At 42.2% G+C, this 23,682-nt stretch overlaps 1 protein-coding gene across 28 annotated transcripts in view; it reads right to left on the reverse strand.

The window, feature by feature from the left end:
* Positions 1 to 23,682, reverse strand: part of PTPRD (protein tyrosine phosphatase receptor type D) — a 1,185,728-nt gene that overhangs the window by 62,539 nt on the left and 1,099,507 nt on the right. For all 28 annotated transcript variants that reach the window (XM_081176033.1, XM_081176022.1, XM_081176026.1 and 25 more), the window contains 2 exons: positions 16,423 to 16,546; positions 1,813 to 1,988 (listed from right to left, as the gene is read on the reverse strand). In XM_081176033.1, the coding sequence (XP_081032159.1) occupies positions 1,813 to 1,988; positions 16,423 to 16,546 (300 nt within the window). The remainder of the gene's footprint in view (positions 1 to 1,812; positions 1,989 to 16,422; positions 16,547 to 23,682) is intronic.

Below are 23,682 nucleotides of genomic sequence, written 5' to 3' on the forward strand. Positions count from 1 at the left end.
TGATGTATGGAAGTGAGAGGTAGACCATAAAGAAGGATGATCGCCGAAGAATTGATGCTTTTGAATTTTGGTGCTGGAGGAGACTCTTGAGAGTCCCATGGACTGCAAGAAGATTAAACCTCTCCATTCTGAAGGAAATCAGCCCTGAGTGCTCACTGGAAGGACAGATCGTGAAGCTGAGGCTCCAATACTTTGGCCACCTCATGAGAAGAGAAGACTCCCTGGAAAAGACTCTGATGTTGGTAAAGATGGAGGGCACAAGGAGGAGGGGGCGACAGAGGACAAGATGGTTGGACAATTTTCTCGAAGCTACCAGCATGAGTTTGACCAAACTGCGGGAGGCAGTGGAAGACAGGAGTGCCTGGCGTGCTCTGGTCCATGGGGTCATGAAGAGTCGGACACGACTAAACGACTAAACAACAACAACAACAATCGCTGATCAGATAGCATGGGTTAAATTCCTAGATTTTACTAACCACTAAAAAACCCCCACCGTAAATGAAAGATATAGGTTGGAATCTCTAGGTTCTAATGCAACTGTACTTCCAAGATTCCCAGCATGTGGTGCCATCAAATAAAACTATATGGTAAGAGCATTATTATTCTGACCGGCACTTTTGAGAGAATAATAAAACAGACAGCAGAGTTAACTAGAAATTGCAAAAAGCAATTAATAAGTGGACTGAGCAAAATTTCATTTGGTTATTGCAAATTGTGTTTATGTGAATAGCCTAGCTGTGGCTGCAGTGTTATGATAAACTGTGGGCATTTAAGTAACAAAGTCTTTGGCAAAGGAGTGTTTGTTCCCTCACACTGGTAGTAGCACTGAATACTATTTAGAAGTTAACTTTATTATTAGAAGCAGATAATGAGAAAGAGGCAAAATTTCATTTGCCTAACTCAAAACATCCTTCTACATTGAGGTCCACTGAAAGCCTGCTGCACCGAGATAAAATATAGAGTAGGCTGATGAAAAAAAAAGTACACTGGGATCCTCATTATCAACATATATTTGTAAGTAATAATGTTAATACAGGTTGAATACTCAGGCAAGCAATAATATTTTCAGTGTACTGTAATGACTATGGGCTTGAGATTGCTAAACATATCCGCGTAACGTTTTTAATAAGGGACAAATCATTAAGAAAACCTGGAATAGTGCAGTACTTTAAAATGCATTTGGTTAATGCAATTGGTTCTGAAGACAGCATTTAACAGTTTTCTCATTGTAGATATCAAGTGCTTGTGTTAAGTCATCAACCCAGATCCGTTATCACAGATTGTCTTTTCACATCACATCCCAGCCTGCCTCCCTGTGTAAGGTAATAAGGCAATGTGATAACAAAGACCGATAGGCTCTTTGAAACATGATAACGGTATCACACCAGCCATGTCAACGAAACTTGCAGTTTATCACTAGGAAAACTGGAAAGTGCTATCACATGAACAGAGTTATGTGAGCTCCAAGACTTTAATGTACATATTTAATCTCTCTCTCACACACATAACCCAGTGAAATAAATAGAAATTTTGGAGACATTCAAGGGAATCTCCCTGAAGGTTTCCATATATACCAAGGTGTGGAGCAAAGGAGAAAAGATTGTGCATGAAAGACAAAGACCAGTTTTTGTAGTTTGGATGTCTTTTAATGCAGTGTAGCTCAAACAAAGGAGCTGAAATGAATGAAGAAACTATTATAGACATTTTGGGAAATGTTAGGACCCCCATCACATTTGAAAGTCAGTTATATGGAGAAACTATTCATGAAAGGTTAGCCAAATATAAATATAAAGAAATATAAAGTTGCCTTACCCTGGACCTCTCTTCCAGTTTGGTCATCATGACAACCGTTGCGCCCCTTTGTTCCCAGATCATTCTCCAGAAATCTCCAAAAGTTTCAGGAAGAGCTCCTTGTGTTGCTATATAGGCATTCTGTTTTCTGTAGCCGTCTATGTAGTTAGCATTTATATAATCACTCCCTGGTATGCCTAGAAAGCAAAATGTGACCATGGCCTTGAGAATTCACATTGTTTAATTTCAATTTTTTTGATTAAGAAACAAAATGACATTTCAGAACTTTCCAACTTTTTAATACATCTTTCTTTGTTTTTCTTAGTATCTTAAGATGCTTGTTATTTGCATTTACCATGGAATATTTACCTATTTCGTTCTAGAAGATTGCCATGTAATCCCTGATGAATCAAATAAACTATAACTGTCTTTGCACCTGCTAAATTATCTTTCATTATAATGCAGTTTATTGCATTTATCAGTCCTGTGTGATCCACAAAATCTGGCTTTGAAATTAAACATATTACCATATTTACTCAGGTCTAATGCACCATCGAATCTAATGCACACCTCAGTTTTCAGAACCTTGAAACCAAAAAAAGTATTTGCTGGCGAATGTAAATGTGCCATCGAATCTAATGTGCACCTTAATTTTCGCAACATTATTTCGTTAAAAAAAGGTGAGCATTAGATTCGAGTAAATATGGTATCTTAAGCTCTAGTTCCAACCAACTTTTCCACAAAATCAAATTATCACCTAACCAAGGTTTCCTAACAGTCCATCCTTTTTTCCTTTTTTTGTGCTGCTCACTAGAACTATGTCTAAAGAACTTTCTGTTAATATCAATGAAGAAATTAACTATTTTACCTTAAAGCATTGGGAAAGCTCTTCTGTCACTGGTCTATTATTATTATTTAAAATTTTATATTAAGAAGTGACCAACACCATCGCCTTAAAAATATTAGCAATATGTCAAAATCTGGACCTGGGTTGCTGCTGTAAAAATACTTTCTTCCATTCTTGATAAGTGTGATTTTGGCTCCAGCTGTTTCTCAATCTATTGTCTTTCTTACACATAACCTGTTGTGATATTATAACTCCCCCTCCATAAAAAAAAATCCTAAGTGTCACAATGTCATTAAAGTTCTCTATTCAAAGAATGACATTATAACATTGCCACTTGTCACCCAGCACATGCAATTTTTAAAAACATACAAATCCCAAGGCTATTCACATTGTTAAGCAGAGATGTGATTTTATGAAAAGTTCTGCTACACCAATGGAAGGTCCAACTAGTCTGGCAAACTGATGGCTATCAAGAAATTTCTGGCATCGTCGAAGCATGGCATGAAGGCAAAAAACCTTTGTTATATGTCCTGGTTATTTTAACTGGAGCCATTAAACCTTTATGGGAGAAATCAAGGGGAAAACAGGATCATAGGCGGGGAGGAGGAAGGAAGCCAAACAGCTTTGAGGTCTTTTCTACAATCAAACAGTATATACATTGTATGAAATAAAGAAAGAAATTGTGTGTCCCTACTCTGAACATTGATAACCTCATTGACAGAGGCTGAGAGAACTGGAATAAATCTGAAGAGTGCACCATTTTTTAATCTCTCCCCCCCCCCACCTTCTGTTATGATGCTTCACTAGTAAGTTGCACAAGTTTGGTCTCTATTGCTGTCCCACCAGCCATTGGTTGGCTCAACAAATGAACTGTTCAAAATAAATCAAAGACCTGAAAGCACATTGGCATAGCTGTCAACTTACAAATTTGAAAATAAGAGACCAGCAGCCTCGGAAATAAGGGATCAGAAGCCAAAATAAGGGATTTTCCGGGCACAGGTATGTTCAACTTCTTCTTTTTTCTGGTGTTCTTGAAATTCAATTTTGTTTATTTATTTTTTAATATATATTTTATTCAGGATTTTCTTGTTTTACAGAAGTGTAGTGCCTCATATTTTTTCCCCCATGTAACATTTTTACAAATCCGTTTCATTTGTTGAGGCATTAGGGGGAGAAGAAAAGAAAAAAGAAAGGAGGGGTGGAGAGAGGGAAGATGGATAGGGGTGGGGTCGGGTGGCGGTGTTTCTATTATGTTTAATGTATGTAGGGTTTGGTGTCAGCGTTGCTTGTGTTGTTCCCTTGTGTTCCTTTGGTGGTGAGAGAGGTTGGGGTTGGCCTAGGGTGTGATTGTTTGCTTGTGATTGGCTGTGGTGATCTTTGTTTTCATGTGTGGGTGAGGTGGGTGGGTGTTTCGGATCAGGTTAGCCATATTGATTTGTATGCTGTTGGTGGATTATTGTCACTGTCCTGTTGGGCTGTGTATGTGATAAAGGGGAGCCATACCGGGGTGAAGGCGTCTTCTTCTGTTTGTCCCCGTGTCAGTTTCAGTTTATTAGTTAATTTTTCTAGTAGGGCTGTTTCCCATACTATTTGGTACCATTGGTCCATGCTTACTCCTGACAGGTCTCTCCAGTGTCTGGTTATGGTGTTTCTGGCTGCTGAGAGCAGGTGGGTTATGAGTTCTTTGTGGTGTAAATGGGCATTGTTGTCTTGGAAGGTATGTTCAACTTCTGATCCCCTCCGAGCCAAAGGCAGAAAGCCCAGCCAGCAGCCAAACGAAGCCTCAAGCGGTGGTTCCCACAGCGCAGCAACCCGGCAAAGGGGATGCAGCAAGGAAAACCACTGTCACCTCTCCGCTGGGAAGCGCTGAGCAAAGGCGAGTCCCCAGGCAAAGCAGCTGATTTGATCAGCACAAGGCATGCAAGCTCCACCCCCCCAGTCGTTCTTAGACTTCTTATTGGGTGAGCAACACAGCCAAGCAACACAGTTGGAGCCTCCCTCCTCCCTGGCCAGCAGGGAGGGAGGGAGAGGAGCTGCTTTCTTTGAAACCTGGGAAATTTAAGGGACATCAACAATAAGGGACAGAAGCGGGACATGGCGCTGGGATAAGGGACTGTCCCGCCAAATAAGGGACGCTTGACAGCTATGCACATTGGACTTCATTTCTCACAAGAAAAAGCCATTGCGCTTCAGTTTGTGTGGCTGTCAGTAGCCTGCTTACCTGCAGGCATGCACACACAGCAGGGGTGAGAGAAGACTGGGGTCTGAGCGAATCGGTGGCCCCAATGAGCGAGCAATGAGCAAAGAAACAGGTGATCCAGTGAAAGCAGGTGGTCAGGAAGTAGGGCAGCTAGGCCTTCACAAACTCCTTACCACCCAGGGGTGCCAACTTGAATAAAATAGGGGGGGGCAGGTTGGCCCCACCCCATATAATGGATCACAAGATACGGTACATGCACACCATTTGAATAGCAGTGCCCATCAACCTCAAATATTTTATGGGGAGGGGGTGTCGAATGGACCTCAGCTCCTACGACAGGCATAGGTAAACTCAGCCCTCCAGATGTTTTGGGACTACAATTCCCATCATCCCTGGTCCTGTTAGCTAGGGATCATGGGAGTTGTAGTCCCAAAACATCTGGAGGGCTGAGTTTGCCTATGCCTGTCCTAGGAGTTTGCTTCTGTGCTACCATCACTTTCTCCTCTTCAGCAGCCACTGCCAGGAGGAAGCAAAGTGTGCATTTCAAAATGCATAGTTCCTTCAGGCGGTAGCAGCTTGGGGAGAAAGACTTTGTTCTCTTCCTTCCTTCCTTTCTTCTGGGAGTGGCGGTGGCAGCGGGATCTTGGGATTGGGGTGAGCTATGGGGAGATCAGGGGGGGAGTTGTCAAGAGGGGTAGGGAGGGCTGGTAAACAATGCAAGCAGTGGCTCTTAGTAATAGAATAATATCATTAAGAGAACTTTCCTTTTTGCCACACACACATCCTTATGTGCCCAATTTTTCATTCTACCACTCAATTATCTTTGAAGAAGTATGATGACCTGTTGTGACCCTATTTAAATTTCAATACAGTTTGGAAATGATTTTAAAATTGTATGGATTATTTATGAAGTTTGCTTTGACCTGCGGTATCATCTTTGCTGACCCTGAACAACTATAAAGACTTCTTAAAATCTGCATAAGCAGGAGCAACTGCAACCAGAATTTGGACAGCTTTTAGCATCAGGGGAAAAGTGATGACTACCAGCTCCAGGTCATAGACACTCTCTCTCTCTCTCTCTCTCTCTCTCTCTCTCTCTCTCTCGTTTCTTTAGAAGTGGAATGATGGTTGTAATTTTTCATTTATGAGGGGAAAACGTCGTGTGAAATAGACCTCAGTATACAGAAGGCAAGCAGTGCTGTCTCCTGCGTGCCAATTTACTTAGGGCTGCACATCATAAACGCTGCAGCCCCCTTGATTTCAGTGGGGACTCAAGTCTTTGATTGCAAGCCTCAGTATGTTAGCTACGGATACTGAACTGCCATTTTGGTCTCACACCAGAAGCTGAACGAAACAAAGTGCATTTCTAAGTCCACTATGTTTTATTGAAGCCACTCTACAATATAACCGAAAGAACAGCTCTTGAAGCTTTAGAGGAGTTTGGATTTGATATCCCGCTTTATCACTACCTGAAGGAGTCTCAAAGCGGCTAACATTCTCCTTTCCCTTCCTCCCCCACAACAAACACTCTGTGAGGTGAGTGAGGCTGAGTGACTTCAGAGAAGTGTGACTGGCCCAAGGTCACCCAGCAGCTGCATGTGGAGGAGTGGGGAAGCGAACCTGGTTCACCAGATTACGAGTCCACCGCTCTTAATCACTGCACCACGCTGGCTCCCCAGCTAAGTGCTAAGAAAGTGCTAAGGGTAACTACTTCTGCTGAGCTGAGCTGAGCCCCACAGATCTGGGGAAAGTGATGATTTATTTCTGCTGCAAACTACGCTGAGGATCATACACTGAAAGCATGTTAGTTATTCAGCTTAGAGAGGACCCAATTTGTAAGCTCTACACTAAGCCTGATAGAGGAACAGTTTATTATAAAGCAGAGAATTTGGGGTTCACAACATTTCTGGTTAAATGAGAAGGTTTTCATGAATTTCCTGAATGTGGAAATATGAGTTAATGATTCAGAAAATAACACCAGCTGGGCACAATGCCACACACCCTCTATTTATCAAAGATGATAAAACACTTCTGCACAAAGGAGATGAGAGGGGAAATGAGGCCAACATGAGAAATCTATACCTAGTGGGTATTATATCTGAAAGATGTGGACCGGGTATGTATAATAGAAACATTTTCCCGCATAAATTAGAACAACATTTACAAATGTCTGGTATTGTTCTGCAAAGCACATATTATTTCACAAAGAAAAGCCCTGGAAATAAAACAAAGAACAACATAACAAAAACCAGGGGGTGGAATCCCACTCCCACCTTTCTGTGCACAATGGTGCCAATAGATCTTCTGGGGAGACTGGTTTCTAGCCACAAGAACCGATGTTCCAGCATTATCAGCAAGGGAGCACACTGCCAACGCCACATCTAAGATCAGCCTCATATCCCCATATTATTTTAATCAAGGTTGGAGTAAAAAATCAGTCACAGCCTTTCCTCAATTCAACAAATCATTCAACAAGTTTAGGGCTAGTGAACCAAAACCGTAATCCTCAAGCTGAATAGCCTCTCAATACAAGGAGAACAGATGTTTTTACATGCTGAATACGATGACAAGGCCTCGCACGATTTTAGCTTTCATTATATCACGGGCTTGTCTAGCCTCAGAGTATAACAACTCAGATTCAAAGTTGCCTGTGCTCTCATTCATTCTGCATAACCAGAAGACTTCCACTGCAAAGAACTAGGATCTCACACATTCCCCCCTCTGAATTTAGATTTCCCTGATCCAAAGATAACCTGAAAATTTTCAGATCTTTGATTTCCAAAGAGATCGCTCAGTTGGTAGAGCATGAGACTCTTGATCTCAGGGTCGTGGGTTTGGGCAAAATATTCCAACTCCACAATTTGATAATTCTATTAACTACACCTTGGTCAGTGGATGGTCTCATCAGGTATTTTGCCTCTGTTGGGGGAGTAATCCTTTGCTTTAGCTACTTCCCTTTCCATGCCCCATCTTTTCATCCATGACCCACATAACAACAACAACAACAACAACAACAATTTATTACTTATACCCTGCCCATCTGGCCGGGCCTCCCCAGCCACTCTTGGCAGCTCCCAGCAGATTATTAAAAACACTATAAAACTAACAGGACTGCCTTGAGATGTCTTCTAAAAGTCTGGGAGTTGTTCTACTCTTTGACTTCTGGTGGGAGGGCGCTCCACAGGGCAGGTGCCACCACTGAAAAGGCCCTCTGCCTGGTTCCCTGCAACCTCACTTCTCGCAGTGAGAGAACTGCCAGAAGGCCCTCGGAGCTGGACCTACTGTTGGAGACTGACTTCTAGAGTAGCTGTTCTTTGCTCATGCAAACCTAGCATTAGTAGAGTTGGTGCATGAATGATGGCTTGTCCAGTCAGCCACCATAATATCAGAATGCTTTCAAGCCACATGATGAAGCAATCTGGCTGAAGCTTAGTATGTGTGCATTTTAACAACACACATATACACATCTTTATCACAACTAAAGGCTACTACATTTATAATCAATGTTCTTGGGGATGGCATAGGTACTCATGGAAAACCCTTGTCATTTAAAATCTCTGCGATGTACTCTGGCAATAGCAGGCAAACAGAGAGAGAAATGAAACGACGGCTGCCTGAGAATAAATATAAATGTGGGATTGCTTCTTAGGGTCCTCTTGCCATGCTTGGGGGTGGCAGGAAAAAGCCTCTGGCAATACTGTGTCACAACTAATAGTACAAAAACAATCAAAGAGTTCAGGCAATTTATTGAAATTCTGCAAATCTTTGTTAGCTCCATAGCTTGAGGCGTTTTTACCCACAAGCACAGCAACAACTGCCATCATTATTTAAATTTGCGTAGAACAGTCAAAGATGTCAGTCATTTCAGCAGCCAGCTTTTTTTTTTTTTTTAAGCACGGGTCAGAAGAGGGACAATGGGCCAAATTTGCTCTCGAGTTCACACTAATGAGAACCAAATAAGTCTCTATTTACAGCATTCGTGAAACCAGACCTTGAGTTTTGCCCAGCATATTACGCACAGAGTGTGCGCCAATGAAACATGTCCTAGATTCGACTGTGAAATAATTAAAAGAATAAACATCTAGTAGCATAACAGAATCCCATGGCCAGGAACCATGCAAACATCATATCATTCTTTTTTCGATCATGGAATGAAATCAAAAGAATATTAGGCCTTTGTTCTCAGGGAGGTGTTTAACTACACAACAAACACACGTTTGCTACCAAGTGGCTTCAAGCAGATCCAGATTAATTTCCCTAGGGGTTCTGCTTTTATGTACATCCCTGTGAGAGAGACAGAAAACTCTAGCAACTCCCAGAGCCTAGATATATGTGGACAAGGAATGCCTGGGTGTGACATCTTTTCCCTCTCAGAGGTCCAGTGTGTGCTCTTACTCCTTTTGCTGCTTAAGAGGCCTATTTGAAAATCAATCAATCAATCAATCAATCAATCAATCAATCAATCAATTATTGCCATCCATCTGACTGGGTTGCCCCAGCTTTCAGTAAATTAAAGGATCAAACACAGTGAACACCACACATTAAAACTTCCCTATACAGGGCTGTCTTCAGATGTCTTCTAAAAGTCAGAGAGTTGTTTATTTCCTTGAGGTCTGATGAGAGGGAGTTCCACAGGGTGGGTGCCACTACCAAGAAGGCCCTCTGCCGCCTGCTTTCTTCTACTTAGTATCTCATTCCCATGCCCTCCAAGTGCCCCAGTTTTCCAGGGCAGTCCTGGAATTACAAAAGCCATCCTGGCTTCTGATTTGATCCTGGAAGGTTCCTATTTCCCTTGCCAGTGCCCCCCCACACCCCTGGGAGGAGGATGAGATGGTGGTGGTAACAGATGTGGTGGTTAAGGAGCACCTGAATGTATCTCCATGGCTGCCGCTGCTGGTCTCCTCCCTTGGGTAGCTCGTAGCAGCTGCTGGAACCTGGGCAAGGGGGAGGAGAGTCTCTCAACAGTGAGAGATTGGGGTTGCGTGCAAAAATATCTAGACAAACACAAACGTGTGTGTACGCCCCTCTCTCTTATCCTTTCCAACCATCCTCCAGCTACAGTCTATGTATGCAGACAGAGACACGCTCAACTGATAACGAAAAACAATGCAACAGAATGATTCCTTAGTACCAGTTCCTTACAAGGGATTGGGGGTGTAAGAAACTCTCTTGCTGTTATTTCTGATTTACTACGAGGCTGCTTTCATGAGCAGTACAAAAGAGACACTAAAACAAGCTGAACATTCTGTATGTACAAAGGTAAATGAAACAAGAGCTACGCAACAGGCCTGGTAATGCAGACCTCAGCATTCTTCCTTTGATTCAGTGAAGAAACTTGTCATCTTAAAAAGCTTTAATTAGACTTCACACTTTATTTGCAGACTGAAATCGCATCGTGAAATTGTTTCAAGCCTTGACAAAGGCTAAGTACTGCACAATCTCCCTATTTAAGACAAATTAAACCATAAACCTTTGCTTGGGAGATGCTCTACTAAGAAATGTGCAATTAAAGAATATTTTAAAAGAGAGTTTGAAGTAATAGGATTAAGCTTCATAGCGCTTGTAAACAATAACCTTCGGAAAACAGACGAATGAACAAAAGGAATGAAGATGTAGTTTTGGTGGGAAACAATGAAGTTGCGTTTACTAAGTGGAAAAGAACTAAAGCAGATATAATTTTTTTTTTTGTGTATAAGATAAGCTTGCAACAAGATACATGCTGGTAAGGAGATTAGTAAAATTTAAAGTTACCATGCCAAGCATACACACACCTATCAGAAAACCCGACTGCAAGCAAAAACTCAATAGAAAAACCATGCCCAGGGCAAGCCCTTTAAGTAACAAAATAAGGACATTTGAAGAATTGCATGCACAACGAGTTGTGCAGTTGATGATCACTAAGTACTGGAAAGAGAAGAGTATGAAGTAGTAAGAGATTTTGCAAAGGAAAACTGAATTCATTTGGGGGGGGGACAGGAAATGGACAGGTGGGCAGTTAGCAGGCAATTCATAGGACCATTACACACCCTACAAACACAAAATTATCACATCTGTATCCTGTCTTTCCTGGAAGAAGAAGAAGAAGAAGAAGAAGAAGAAGAAGAAGAAGAAGAAGAAGAAGAAGAAGAAGAAGAAGAATTAGAGCAGGGGCATTGATGGGGTCTGTCCATTATCACCTTGTAACAATTCTGTGAGAGGGAGGAGGTTTGGATAAGGGGCAGTGGCACGTCCAAGGCCACCTAGGTCTCCTAAACCTACCCACCATATCAGGGGTAGCCAAGTTCATACATTCCTTGTGTTATTGGACTACAACTCCCATAATTCCTGCCCATTGGCCACACTGGCTGGGTCTGATGGGAGTTGGGAGCCCAACAACTTCTGAAGGGCACCCCATTGGCTACTCCTGTACTCCATCACACTGAGCAGAATAAAATTGGGTTCACTCAGAGCCAGCTAATTCCAAATGCTTTTTAATGAAGCATTTTACGGACAACTTTTATTTATTTATTATTTTAAAAAGGAAAATCCTTGGAAGGATAAAATAAATGCAGTGAAATATGCATTCTGGAGTTCAATATATTTGGCTAAGTTCCTTTTTTTTCAAAAAAGGAACAACACAAAAACCTAAATCTCATAACAACATCAAAGCACTAGTTTCTATAGTAACCCAAAAACAAATGCAGCTGTGAAATAAATGTAATGCTAGGCAGCATTTTTATTTTCATATTTGGAATGTTTACTGTTTCTTTAGAGCCTGGCAATAAAGTCTCTAAGCTTGGGAAAGACATTCCACTTAAATAGGGCATTACAACCCACTGTTTTAAAATTCTTAGAAATACAAGAAGATGGATATATTTTGAATAACATTCTTGCAAAAGCTGTACTCTAAAAGGGGAGCGAAATGAAAAGCAGCTAAATTTATTTCTGAAATCAAGAGCCAAAAATGGATATGGCTCAACGTCAATTCAGGCAGAGTTAAAAGCATGGTTGAAAGTGTGTAGGGCAGTCAGACATTTGAAAAAGGGAGACCTGAGTTCAAATCTCTGCACAAGGACCTCACTGGGAGAACTTGGGCCAGTCACACACTCTTCTTGTGAAAATAAAATGGGTTATGCTACTCTGAACATCTTGGAGAAAGAATCAGATAGAAGGTTGAGAAATAACCAAATGGATTGTGTCAATTTTATCCCTAGTTGTTCAACATTTTAGGCTAGGATGTAAACAGTATCAGATTTATGTATAAACTAAAGCTTAGGGCTCCACTCTCTTGGGGGCCCCCCAAAAAATTAAAGGAAAAAACACCTAGATGTACATTTCCAAAATATAAGATGAAAAACAAATAAAAATAAAACCTACATACAGTGTTTTGTGTTGTGTAGGCTCCTATGATGAAAGTAATGGGACCTGCCTGCTAGCCTGCTCCCTAAAATATCACTGGTTTGCTCATTTCTATATATAGGGTGCCTACATTCTGCGTGGATTGGTTGCATGGCAACGTGTGCAAATGGCTTTAGGTCCATAAATTGCCATATATCATTATATTCAACACACCCTACCACTATCTTAAGTCAATGGGACAAGCTGAGAGTGCCTGTTAACAAATTTAATTCTTATATAGTTTTCCCTAATATTCAAAGAAGATGAAGAGTTGGGTTTTCTTTTTTAAAAAATCTTGACTAAGAACTTCCTGCCACAATTCACATTTCAAACTTAGTCTAGGGCATGCTTTAATGTCAGTCTCAACGTGCATCGAAGCATTTAAAAGGTGTGTCATCATAGATCAACCCAAGATGGTTTCAGTGTATAAAAATTATTTTGCAAATTAGCAGCTTGGGCAGTGCATGGATGAAATAAAAGTGCAGCCCTGTGCCCCTGTCATGACCCCCTGTATGTTTACTAGGCTGCATTTTAATTTTAACATACATATTTTCTCCTCTACAAGTGGAGTAAAGTAAAATAAAATGACATTTCTTTTCTAGCTCAGGTTTGGGTCTCTGGAAAGAACAAAACATTGCACTGCACTTAACAGGAGCTCTGATTCGATTAAAGCTCTACATTTTCTCTTTCTTATGCCATTGACTGAACTTTGTTTCTTGCACAGAAAGTTGCTTGGGTTTTGTTTGTTTGTTTGTTTACCAAGGAAGTTCTTGGTTCACACACCCTGAATCCGGTAGCCCTTTCAAACTGGGCTTTACTGCTTACTCAGATCTCTTTCCAGAAAAAAATAAAATAAAATTGATTGTTTTAGCATAGGATGTACTTTGGCCTGTATCTCTATTCCACAGAAGCAAAAAAACAATGAAGAAAAGCAGAACAGGCTCAACAATGCCCATGAATTTCCCTAATAAGAAAACAATCCACTTCTTTTCAGGGGGCTGAGAGCGCAAAATCCACACACTTTGCTAAGAAAAGAGGTTCTTTTTTTCCTTTTTTGGATATCCAAATCTCTAATTAATATACATGTGAAGTGACATTTGGGCTGGGAAGCCTGATATGAGGGAACATAACTGACACAGCTAAAATGCAGTCAATATCATGTAAATTGCCTTACAGGTGTAACAAATGTAAGCAGATTATTACATGCAAATTTTTTTCCAAGGCAATCATTTAAATTTTCTAATATATTTGGGAAAAAGCTGTCTGCTATCAAAGCCTCCGAAATGCAGCTGCAAAAAATTAGGCAGAGATGTAGGCTCAATAGTGGGGTTGTGTTTTCCTTCAGAAAGCATTCACTTAGCTCTGCACAGCACACTGGAGAATTGATTGCACTTATAAACACAGTCATTGCTCCGTCCCGCGACTGCTTGTTTGGGGTATCAAATGCTGCATACAATTTAGCATGTTATATATGAGGGATGAAGGAGCTATGAGCTCCTGTTCAAGTAACCAAACTAGTTGAAACTGTTAGGATTCTCTTCCCGCGCTGCAGTCATGGGATTGTTTTTATCACATGACGGTGTACGTTTTCATTCCACATTGTGGGGAGTGACAGAGACAGGATGTTTGTATAACTGTGTTTCCATGATGTAGGACATTTGTCCTTTTGTTCTTTCTCTTTGCTGTCTGATACTGAAGAGGAAGGAGCAGAGTTACAATGCTCCAAGTGTGTATATGTAAATAAACGTAGTTTAGCCAAATGCTGCGCTACTGAGTCTTTCCACTGACTGCATATATTGTACTCTGCTGATCCCGAAGTGTGCTGATGCCTCTCAGGTATCAGTTGCTGTGATGTTCGCTCTGGAGAAAGCATTTGAATCTCCCAAACGACTGACCAGGAGGGAGAGAACATGCCAGTCGGGCATGTGTCTCTGCCAGACTCCTACTTGTGTGTAGGACCTCCTGACAGAAACATCTCCTTATGCCTAAAAGCAGCATCTTTTAGCTGAGGGAGCAGTTAATAGTGGGATGGCCTTTGGAGGAATCCGTCCATGGATCAATTTCTAATGCGCCAAATGCTCGTGTTTTCTGATAATTAGGACTGCCTCATCTAGACAATTTGGATTGTAAGTTGTGCTTGGCACAGAAGTAAAAGCAATTAAGACCTCTGTAAACTCAGCTGTGGTTGAAGGTCACCATTTTAAAATAGTTACCAACACTACCACCACACCACAAGAATTAAATACTCCATGTGCACTAAATCAATTCAAGTTGTTTTTTTGTTTCACTATGACTTCAACATACTTAAACACAGTGTTAGCTTCTACCTGCACGTTGGCCTGGTTCGCACACAACACTAAGCCAAGAAGAAGCAAGTGTGTGGGTGCCAACAGAAAAAATCATGGCTGCTTCATGGTTGGGAATGGCCGCCGAGACCATATTACACCGGTCCTGAAACTCCTACATTGGCTCCCAGTACGATTCCGAGCACAATTCAAAGTGTTGGTGCTGACCTTTAAAGCCCGAAATGGCCTCAGCCCAGTATACCTGAAGGAGTGTTTCCACCCCCATCATTCTGCCCGGACACTAAGGTCCAGCTCTGAGGGCCTTCTGGCAGTTCCCTCACTGTGAGAAGTGAGGTTACAGGGAACTAGGCAGAGGGCCTTCTTGGTAGTGGCGCCCACCCTGTGAAACACCCTCCCACCAGATGTCAAGGAAAACAACAACTATCTGACTTTTAGAAGACGTCTGAAGGCAGCTCTGTTTAGGGAAGTCTTTAATGTTTGATGTTTTATCGTGTTTTTAATATTCTGCTGAGAGCCGCTCAGAGTGGCTGGGTATAAATTTTATTTATTTATTTATTTATTTATGAATGAATGAATGAAGACATCTAAAGGAAGCCCTGTATAGGGAAGTTTTTAAATGTTTTATTATGTTTTGGCATATGCTAGAAGCTACCCAGAGTGTCTGGGGCAACCTAGTTAGATGGGTGGGGTACAAATAATAAGAATAAGAACAATTGTTATTATTTATTTCACCCCAGTCCTCCTGCTGCTGAACTACATGGACCTGGGCTCGTGGGTTGTCTCGCCAAAGTTTTTTCTTGCTTTGGCTTTGTTTGGCTTAGCTGCAGGTCTTGTGGCAGCAGGAAGACCTGGAGATGAGTGAAGAAGATGTGATTTTCATTCTGAGAACCCACATGCTTGCTCATATGTGAACAAGGCCTCGCTAATGAACCAGAGTAAGCCACATGTAAACAAGTTAAGCTACCTGTGAACAAGGCCTCTCTGAAGAGCTGCCCAGTAGATCTACCTAGAGTTGCCCAACTGATTTTTAATCCAGCCCTCCAAGGTTGTATATAGTGGCTCTACATCAAGCTCTCTTCCCTGAGATCCCTTAACTAGTAATATTGGGGATATGAACTCAAATCTCATGCATAAAACAGTGTGCTCTGCTGCTGAGCTATGAACATACCACAAAAGACGATCTCTGGATTTCCTTTCCTGGAACTAAGGGTATAAAAAACAACTTATTTCAAAGTCAAAGCCTTTGACTTTGGTCAAAGCCAGCCTTTTAAGGTCTTATTCCCAGACCCCCAACCTGAAATGTAAGTGATCAGTCCAAGACCTTTCATGAATGTGTGCAAACTTTACAAAACCAAGAGATACGTCTCGCTCCCCCTACAACAGTTTATAGCATATCACATCCCATAACATAACACAAACAGTTGCAGTTCAGATGGTATCTATTAGTAACTTGCAAGAGACGTTTGCTCAATTTATTTTGTTATGTAATGCTTTTAGGAAGACCCGGCGTCTCTGAGGTAGATCAGAAAGCAAAACACTGTTCTTTCTGGTTCACACATTATCACTGCAGGGGAAAATAATCTTCCACGAGGCGTCTGCTTTTTCTCACACACACACACACACACACACACACACACATCCCTGACACCCACACCACAAATTTGCACATACCCTTAGCTCTTTTTGTTACTGCTGTGGTAAAAGAACTAGTACCATGTATGTTAATGGCATATTAAGTAAGGAACTCTTTCATGTGTTTAAGCACTTCAAAATGAAATATAACAAAATATCAGTATGTGGATTTCAAAGCTCTGAATTTTAGCCGAGTTTGATCCTGTGGAAGATGAACTGCTTTTAATATACAATGTCTGAAGGTTTGCGTGGTTCCATTTTCACCTTACCTTCTATTGCTGATTGGAGAACTCGAGAATGGTCATAAGCGATGACATTCGCGTATCTATTCTTTGGTTTATTTACTTCCAGGTTAGAGTGTTCCCATGTGAATTGCTGCCCTGGGTCAATTGACTTGAGAGAGAGAGAGAGAGAGAGAGAGAGAGAGAGAGAGAGAGAAGGGATAGTTATTATTAGCTGAAGAACTATTTTTATTTTGGAAATACTTACCTTTTATAAAAGGTTCACATGTATTGCATAGCTCAAAGGACTTAACTGTGGGTCTTATTCCACTGCAGTTTGCCATACTGGTACTTAGGGCTCAACTGGATGTCTGCTTGTCTCGCCGCTTTACCCTGAAAACCCCCGCAGAATCAGAATGCCAACTGGGTTTGGGCCAGATTGCTCTGAATCAATGTTCAAAGGGCAGGTTTCTCCAGGGAAAAGCGGAAAACATGTGCTTAGAAAGCACAAGACAAGTGCAAGTGTGGGCAAGCCCTTATTGACAATCGCATTTAACTGCTGGCCTTGCAAGATACTCTATCTGTTCTTACACAAAACAAGAGAAAAACCTATTCTGTTGTTGTTGTTGTGCGAGAGAGAGAAGTGAAGAGGTTATAATAATAAAACGGAGGAAGAATAACGGAAGGCTCAAGTAGATTTAGCTATGGCAACCATAGAACTGGGTATTTTCTCTATAGAATGCCTGTGGCCTCTGTACATTTGCAAGGCAGAAAAGACTTCATTAGTGCTGCCAGAAACCCCTTGTTCTGAGGGTAGGCTCTAAAGTATCTAACCAAAGATCATCAATTGAAATTCCTGGTGCTGCCAAGGGAAAGACGTTTCTGTAGCAATCTCATCCAAAGAGCTGGTTGGCTTGTACATGGTGAATTTAAGCATATGTAGAAAGCAGCTCATCCATACCAGCAACTGAGCTGTAGAACTCACTTCCTTGTGGAGGATGGGCATTGCTAGTTCACAATGATCTAATCAGGGTGGACTGCGGTAATGTGGTACCCTGACCAAGGACAAAATTTGGTGCCCCTCTCCAAATATGTCTTATTTTCACAACAACTCGTTTTGGTACAAGATTCAGGTAGGTAGCCATGCTGGTCTGATGCAGTCGAAATATATAAAAAAATAGTCCAGTAGCACCTTAGAGACCAACTAAATTTGTTCTGGGTATAAGCTTTCATGTGCATGCACACTTCTTCAGATACCAGATTTTGGTACAGTTGCTTTTTATGTATCTTTTCATAGAATCATAGAATTTCAGTAGGTACCCATATAAATATAAAGGTAAAGGGACCGCTGACCATTAGGTCCAGGTCATATGGCCAGCATGACTAAGCCGCTTCTGGCGAACCAGAGCAGCGCACAGAAACGCCGTTTACCTTCCCGCTGGAGCAGTACCTATTTATCTACTTGCACTTTGACGTGCTTTTAAACTGCTAGGTTGGCAGAAGCAGGGACCGAGCAACGGGAGCTCACCCCGTCGCGGGGATTCAAACCGCCGACCTTCTGATTGGCAAGTCCTAGGCTCTGTGGTTTAACCCACAGTGCCACCCGCGTCCCATCATATAAATATAGGCAGTGCTTTTTTCCCCTAAATATTTTTTTGGGGGGTACTCTCATTTTCCTACTCATATTGAAATACTGCCCTTCAATGAGGCCAAACTTAGATTCACAAAATGTTTAGAGGGTATACGTACCCCTGCATACCCCCAGAAGAAAGCACTCAATATAGGTATTATTATTGTTCGCCCCCTCAGCTTGGTGCTTTGTGCAGGGGAACTGCCCGCACCCCCTTAAATCTGGTGCTGATCTAATACAAGAGCTGTTAAAATGGAAGAGGCATCATATTTTCCAAGGTCTTTGGGGTGACTTCTGGCACTAATTCAGGCCCGTGTTCACTTTAAAGTGCAAATCACCCTGAAGATGCTTTGAAGGAGAGCAGGGGCTAATGTCATGCACAGCTGTGCTGTAACACGTAGCTTCCCCTTTAGTCCCTTTTCATTCTGTGCATTTTTTCCCCAATTCTGGTTATATTTTATCCTGTCTCCTGCTAAGTTTCATATTAATAAGACAGGACTGCATAGGAGACTCGGTGCAATGCAATGCAAGCAATACATTGTGCTGTGCCACATACTGCTATCTGTTTCACAGCCAAAATTGGATGAAGATGAGGACATAGAGATGATGAGGGACAGAGATGGTAGATCCTGATAGCATGTTTAAAAGGTTAAGGGACCCCTGACCATTAGGTCCAGTCGTGACTGACTCTGGGGTTGTAGCACTCATTTCACTTTATTGGCCGAGGGAGCCGGCGTACAGCTTCTGGGTCATGTGGCCAGCATGACTAAGCCGCTTCTGGCAAACCAGAGCAGCACACGGAAACGCCGTTTACCTTCCCGCCGGAGCGGTACCTATTTATCTACTTGCACTTTGACGCGCTTTCGAACTGCTAGGTTGGCAGGAGCAGGAACCAAGCAACGGGAGCTCACCCCGTCATGGGGATTTGAACCGCTGACCTTCTGATCGGCAAGTCCTAGGCTCTGTGGTTTAACCCACAGTGCCACCTGCGTCCTTGATAGACTGTTTAGGGAAGTTTTTAATGACTGATGTTTTAATGTACTTTTAATCTTTTGTTGGAAGCTGCCCATAGTGGCTGGGGAAACCCAGACAGATGGGAGGGGTATAAATTTTTATTTTATTTTATTTATTTTATTTTATTTTCCATTATCCAGTACCTAGGACTACACCTACACTGATAAGAGTACTGCTCACAGAAATCGAGAGTTATACTAGGGGCTGCTGCCCTGCTCAAATTGCTTTCCAGTCCTTCCTACCCTCCATCTCTTGTGATACCCTCATCCTTCATGTCTCACCCTGCTTCCCTCACAGCTTACTCCACCCCAGCCATCCCCCACAGTTATCCTTGCCCTGCCCCTTCCTGCCCCCCCCACCCGCCCAACTGTTTGCCTCAAACTGCCTCTGCCCCATCTTCTCACCAATTGTTCCAAACTCGCACACTCCTCAATCTGTTACTAACCACTCTAATCCCAAGATCCCGCCTCCACTTCCTGTAGGAGAGAATGAATGGAGAGGGGAAAGTACAACCATGAACTCCACACCATGAACTGAAGGAAATATGTCACAGCGCAGGGTGGTTTCCCCCAAATTCTCTGCCAGCGGCAGCAGAAGCAGGAAACAGGGATTGGTTGTGGATTGCAAGGAGATGGGGGAGTTTGGGTAGCCTTTTTTGCCACTATTTTCACACAGTGATGCTTCCACCCCACCCCAGTGTCTGCATATAGTGAAATAGCTATTTAATCAAACATTAGAAAGGGACAAAAAGCCATTCGAGGGGTACTCTATAGTCCCCCACCTCCTAAAAAACTAATCAATCGGGATATTATTTGGACATAGAGGGGGACTTATTCACATGTTGCTGAGGAAATAATTTCAGACATTGGGGAGTATTGTGAAAACTTCTTAGGCAACATCCCGAAACACTCTTATTAGGATATAAGTTTTACTCATCTGACTCCGTTATGTGAGGCCAATGTTATGAAGCAAAAGCTTAAAATCTTATTTTTAACTAGAAATAAGCGAAGAAGAAGAGGAGTTTGGATTTGATATCCCGCTTTATCACTACCCAAAGGAGTCTCAAAGTGGCTAACATTCTTCTTTCCCTTCCTCCCCCACAACAAACACTCTGTGAGGTGAGTGGGGCTGAGAGACTTCAGAGAAGTGTGACTGGCCCAAGGTCACCCAGCAGCTGCATGTGGAGGAGCGGGGACGCAAACCCGGTTCACCAGATTACGAGTTCACCACTCTTAACCGCTACACCACACTGGCTCTCCCAGTGTGGAAGAAAGTACAGAAAATGGCAGCCCTTCATATTAACTGAAGATTCAGTGATTTACCAAAATCAACAACAAAGTTCTGTTTATCATACTGCACAAAGAGCGTCATTTTCAGCTGCTTGTAGCTTTTATGTACTGCTTCCACACCTGAGGACCGGCTTCCTTCAAACCAGGCAGTACAGCAATTGTTCCGTTTATTCTTTCCTGTATCTCCATGTTCTCCAGAAACAAATGAAGCATTCAGCTTTCTAGGGGTGGTTTTCCAGCCCACACTTTTTAATTAGCACAGCCACAGTTAGACAAACACAAGCATCTCAAGTCAGAAATCTTTCATAAAATGTCCTTCCTACACATGGGCGTTCCGTCTTTTTGTTTCTTACAAGATACTGCAGGCTAGGTCCCTTCTGACCCATATTATGCTGGAGATAGGCTGCATTTAACATCTAGCAGATATTCACTGCAGATTAAAGGTAAGGTACAGCTGTACCTTAATAACAGCAGTTGCCTCTTGGCACACCACCAAAAAGATAAGCTGTAATTGAAGCAATTTAAAGCTCCCTGGGGTTCCATTGTGCACACAGAGCATTCTCTCGGGGGCTTCCTCATTCTTATTAAAGCCAGAAAAAGCTCCACATGTGTGGGCAAAAAGGTGTCCCCAGTGCTGCAAAGAACAGAAGGGCACCTGTTCATGTGTCACTCCCAAAGGTGTGTATCAGAGCTGCTGCAAGCACACTAGAGTTATGATGCTTCAATTCATCTTACCTGTTATAACAAATAAAATTCATTAGTAGTTTGAATGCAAGGGGGTGTACAGGAATGGAGGATCACTGAGTTGGCTGTGTACATTGGCCATGATCAAATGAGGCAGCTCAGTCTGAGTACAGAAAGCAGAAGCCTTTTTTTACTAGGAATTATAGGTACCGATGGGATGCGGGTGGCGCTGTGGGTTAAACCACAGCGCCTAGGACTTGCTGCTCAGAAGGTCGGCGGTTCGAATCCCCGCAATGGGGTGAGTTCCCGTTGCTAGGTCCCTGCTCCTGCCCACCTAGCAGTTCAAAAGCATGTCAAAGTGCAAGTAGATAAATAGGTACCGTTCCGGCAGGAAGGTAAACGGCGTTTCCGTGCACTGCTCTGGTTCGCCAGAAGCGGCTTAGTCATGCTGGCCACATGACCCGGAAGCTGTACGCCGGCTCCCTCGGCCAATAAAGCGAGATGAGCGCCACAACCCCAGGTGACTGGACCTAATGGTCAGGGGTCCCTTTACCTTTATAGGTACCGACATAGCAAAGGAGCAGAAAAGACTCTTTATGTATGGAACAACAGCAGCCCAGATGTTATTAGCTCAGAATGGAAAGAAGACAAAGTCCCTACCATAGAAGAATGGCAAAGTTGATGGACTATGCCGAGATGGCAAAGCTGACTGGAAAACTCAGGAACCAAGAGGATAAAAACTTTATAAAAGAATGGGGAAAATTTAAAAGTTACTTAGGGGACCACTGTAAGCAGGTGATAACAAGAGCAGGGTTTTGACCCACTTGTGGTGTAAAAATTATTATGGACAATATGGTTTGATATAAAAATTGGAGTACGGATGAATATGCAGTTGCAAATGTTTAAAATGAGACCCCATGGAGGGGATGGGGGGAAGTCAAGAGATTCAGAGAATCTCTTTTTATAGTTATGTTTTTACTAGTTTGTGTTTATTTATACCTTGTATTTGTAAAACCAATCAAAATGATTTCATCAAGAAAGCAGGCCTTGCTTCCTTCCTTCTCTTTTTTATTGTGATGCAATGAATCCATGTTTCCATCATTACAAAAAATAGATTCCTTTCCAGCCTTGCATTTCCACACTTTGCAGTCCAATAACTGACAAAATATTTCAGTCTTTCCACGATCTGCCTTTTCTCCTGTGAATCCGTTTGGTCAATTTATTCATTTCTGCCAGTTCAAAGCTTGCTGGGATATCCACCATGTTGCCCTTACTATCTTTTCAGCTATCATCAAGAACCAAATTAAAGATTTCAGATCTGTGGGCATATCCTCCTGATCAAATTTTAAAAGTGTCCACGTTGGAAGAACTCTTAAATTGTTCCAAATCATATCCACTACATACTGAGTAATATTTGTCTTCAAAATTAGGTAATTCACATCATATTCCCCCCCCCCCGCAATATGTAGCAGACAATGCTTGGATCTATATTTAATTATATATTTGAATCCAGTTGCCACTATTTTGTTCTGTGAACCGTCCTGAGACCTCCGGGTATAGGGGGGTATATAAAATCAATAAATAATAATATTTCTGTGAAATCTAGGGAAACAGTCTAATCTTAGCTTGGTGCTCTCAACCTCACCATACTTCATCAAAGACCTGTCTGGAGAGAGAAATCTAATCTATATTTCCCAGGTCTGAATAGCCAGGCTGGAACAGAGAATAGAGTGATATTGGCAGAAACATTGTAGAAGTGTGAAAGACCAATAACTCATGAATAACAAGTCTGTGCTAACAGTTTTAATGAGTGCTCTAATGGTTTAATGGATGACACTTAAAAAGGATCCCTAGTAGATTCATTCTGACAGTTTGTCTTGAACAAAGCTGCCATTAAAAGATGAAATGGATTTCTTCACAATAAATGCATGTACTGTATAACATGATGAAACTTTTGTTTAAAAGGGTATGTGCAATGCAGCTGTAGTGTCTGCATGCTCCCCTGACTATGGTTTTGCATATTTCCACCCAAAATGTGAGACTCTGTAGGAAAGAGGTCTGGATTTAGGCTGGCTGCTATTTGCATGTTCAGACCCAGAGACCTGCCCCTTAAATAAAGACACATTTGACTCAAATTTTAGTTTTGGTTTTTGGCAGAATTTAGGCCACAACTTTATTGATTACAGAAAAGTGAGTGGTTGCATAGGCTCTGGTTCGACTAGCTCCCTCCACCGTTGCAGGTAGCACTGACCCAGAGCTCTATCATAGGTCAGCCAAGGGTGAACACCTGAGGCAGGTGAAAAGCCTGGGAACAGACTCTGTTCACTCCCCAGATGCTCCCCTGGACTCAGGCACGGGCACAACCCCCTTTTGGGGGTTGACCAAACCAAGTTGAGTCCTTGGATTCCTTTAATGGAATACCCTTCACATAAGGATGGCGAGACCATTGTCCCATCCCTATCACATGAACCAGTGCCTATCCGCAACCTTACAAGTTGTGACGAATTGCAGGTGAAACACAAATGGCCACAGCCAATCAGCCAAGTGGGGAAAATTCCTGCCGTGCCCCTGTCCCAACGACAAAGTCAATCGCAAAATGCCCTAAAATTAGGGAGAGGTGGGTGGGTGTTCCGATGCACGAGCCAAAAGAGGAAGCTCTGGGACCTGTGCATCAAATCTATGCTGCCAGGT

Source organism: Podarcis bocagei, assembly GCF_964188305.1.
Source record: "Podarcis bocagei genome assembly, chromosome: 17".
NCBI classification, from domain to species: Eukaryota; Metazoa; Chordata; class Lepidosauria; order Squamata; family Lacertidae; genus Podarcis; species Podarcis bocagei.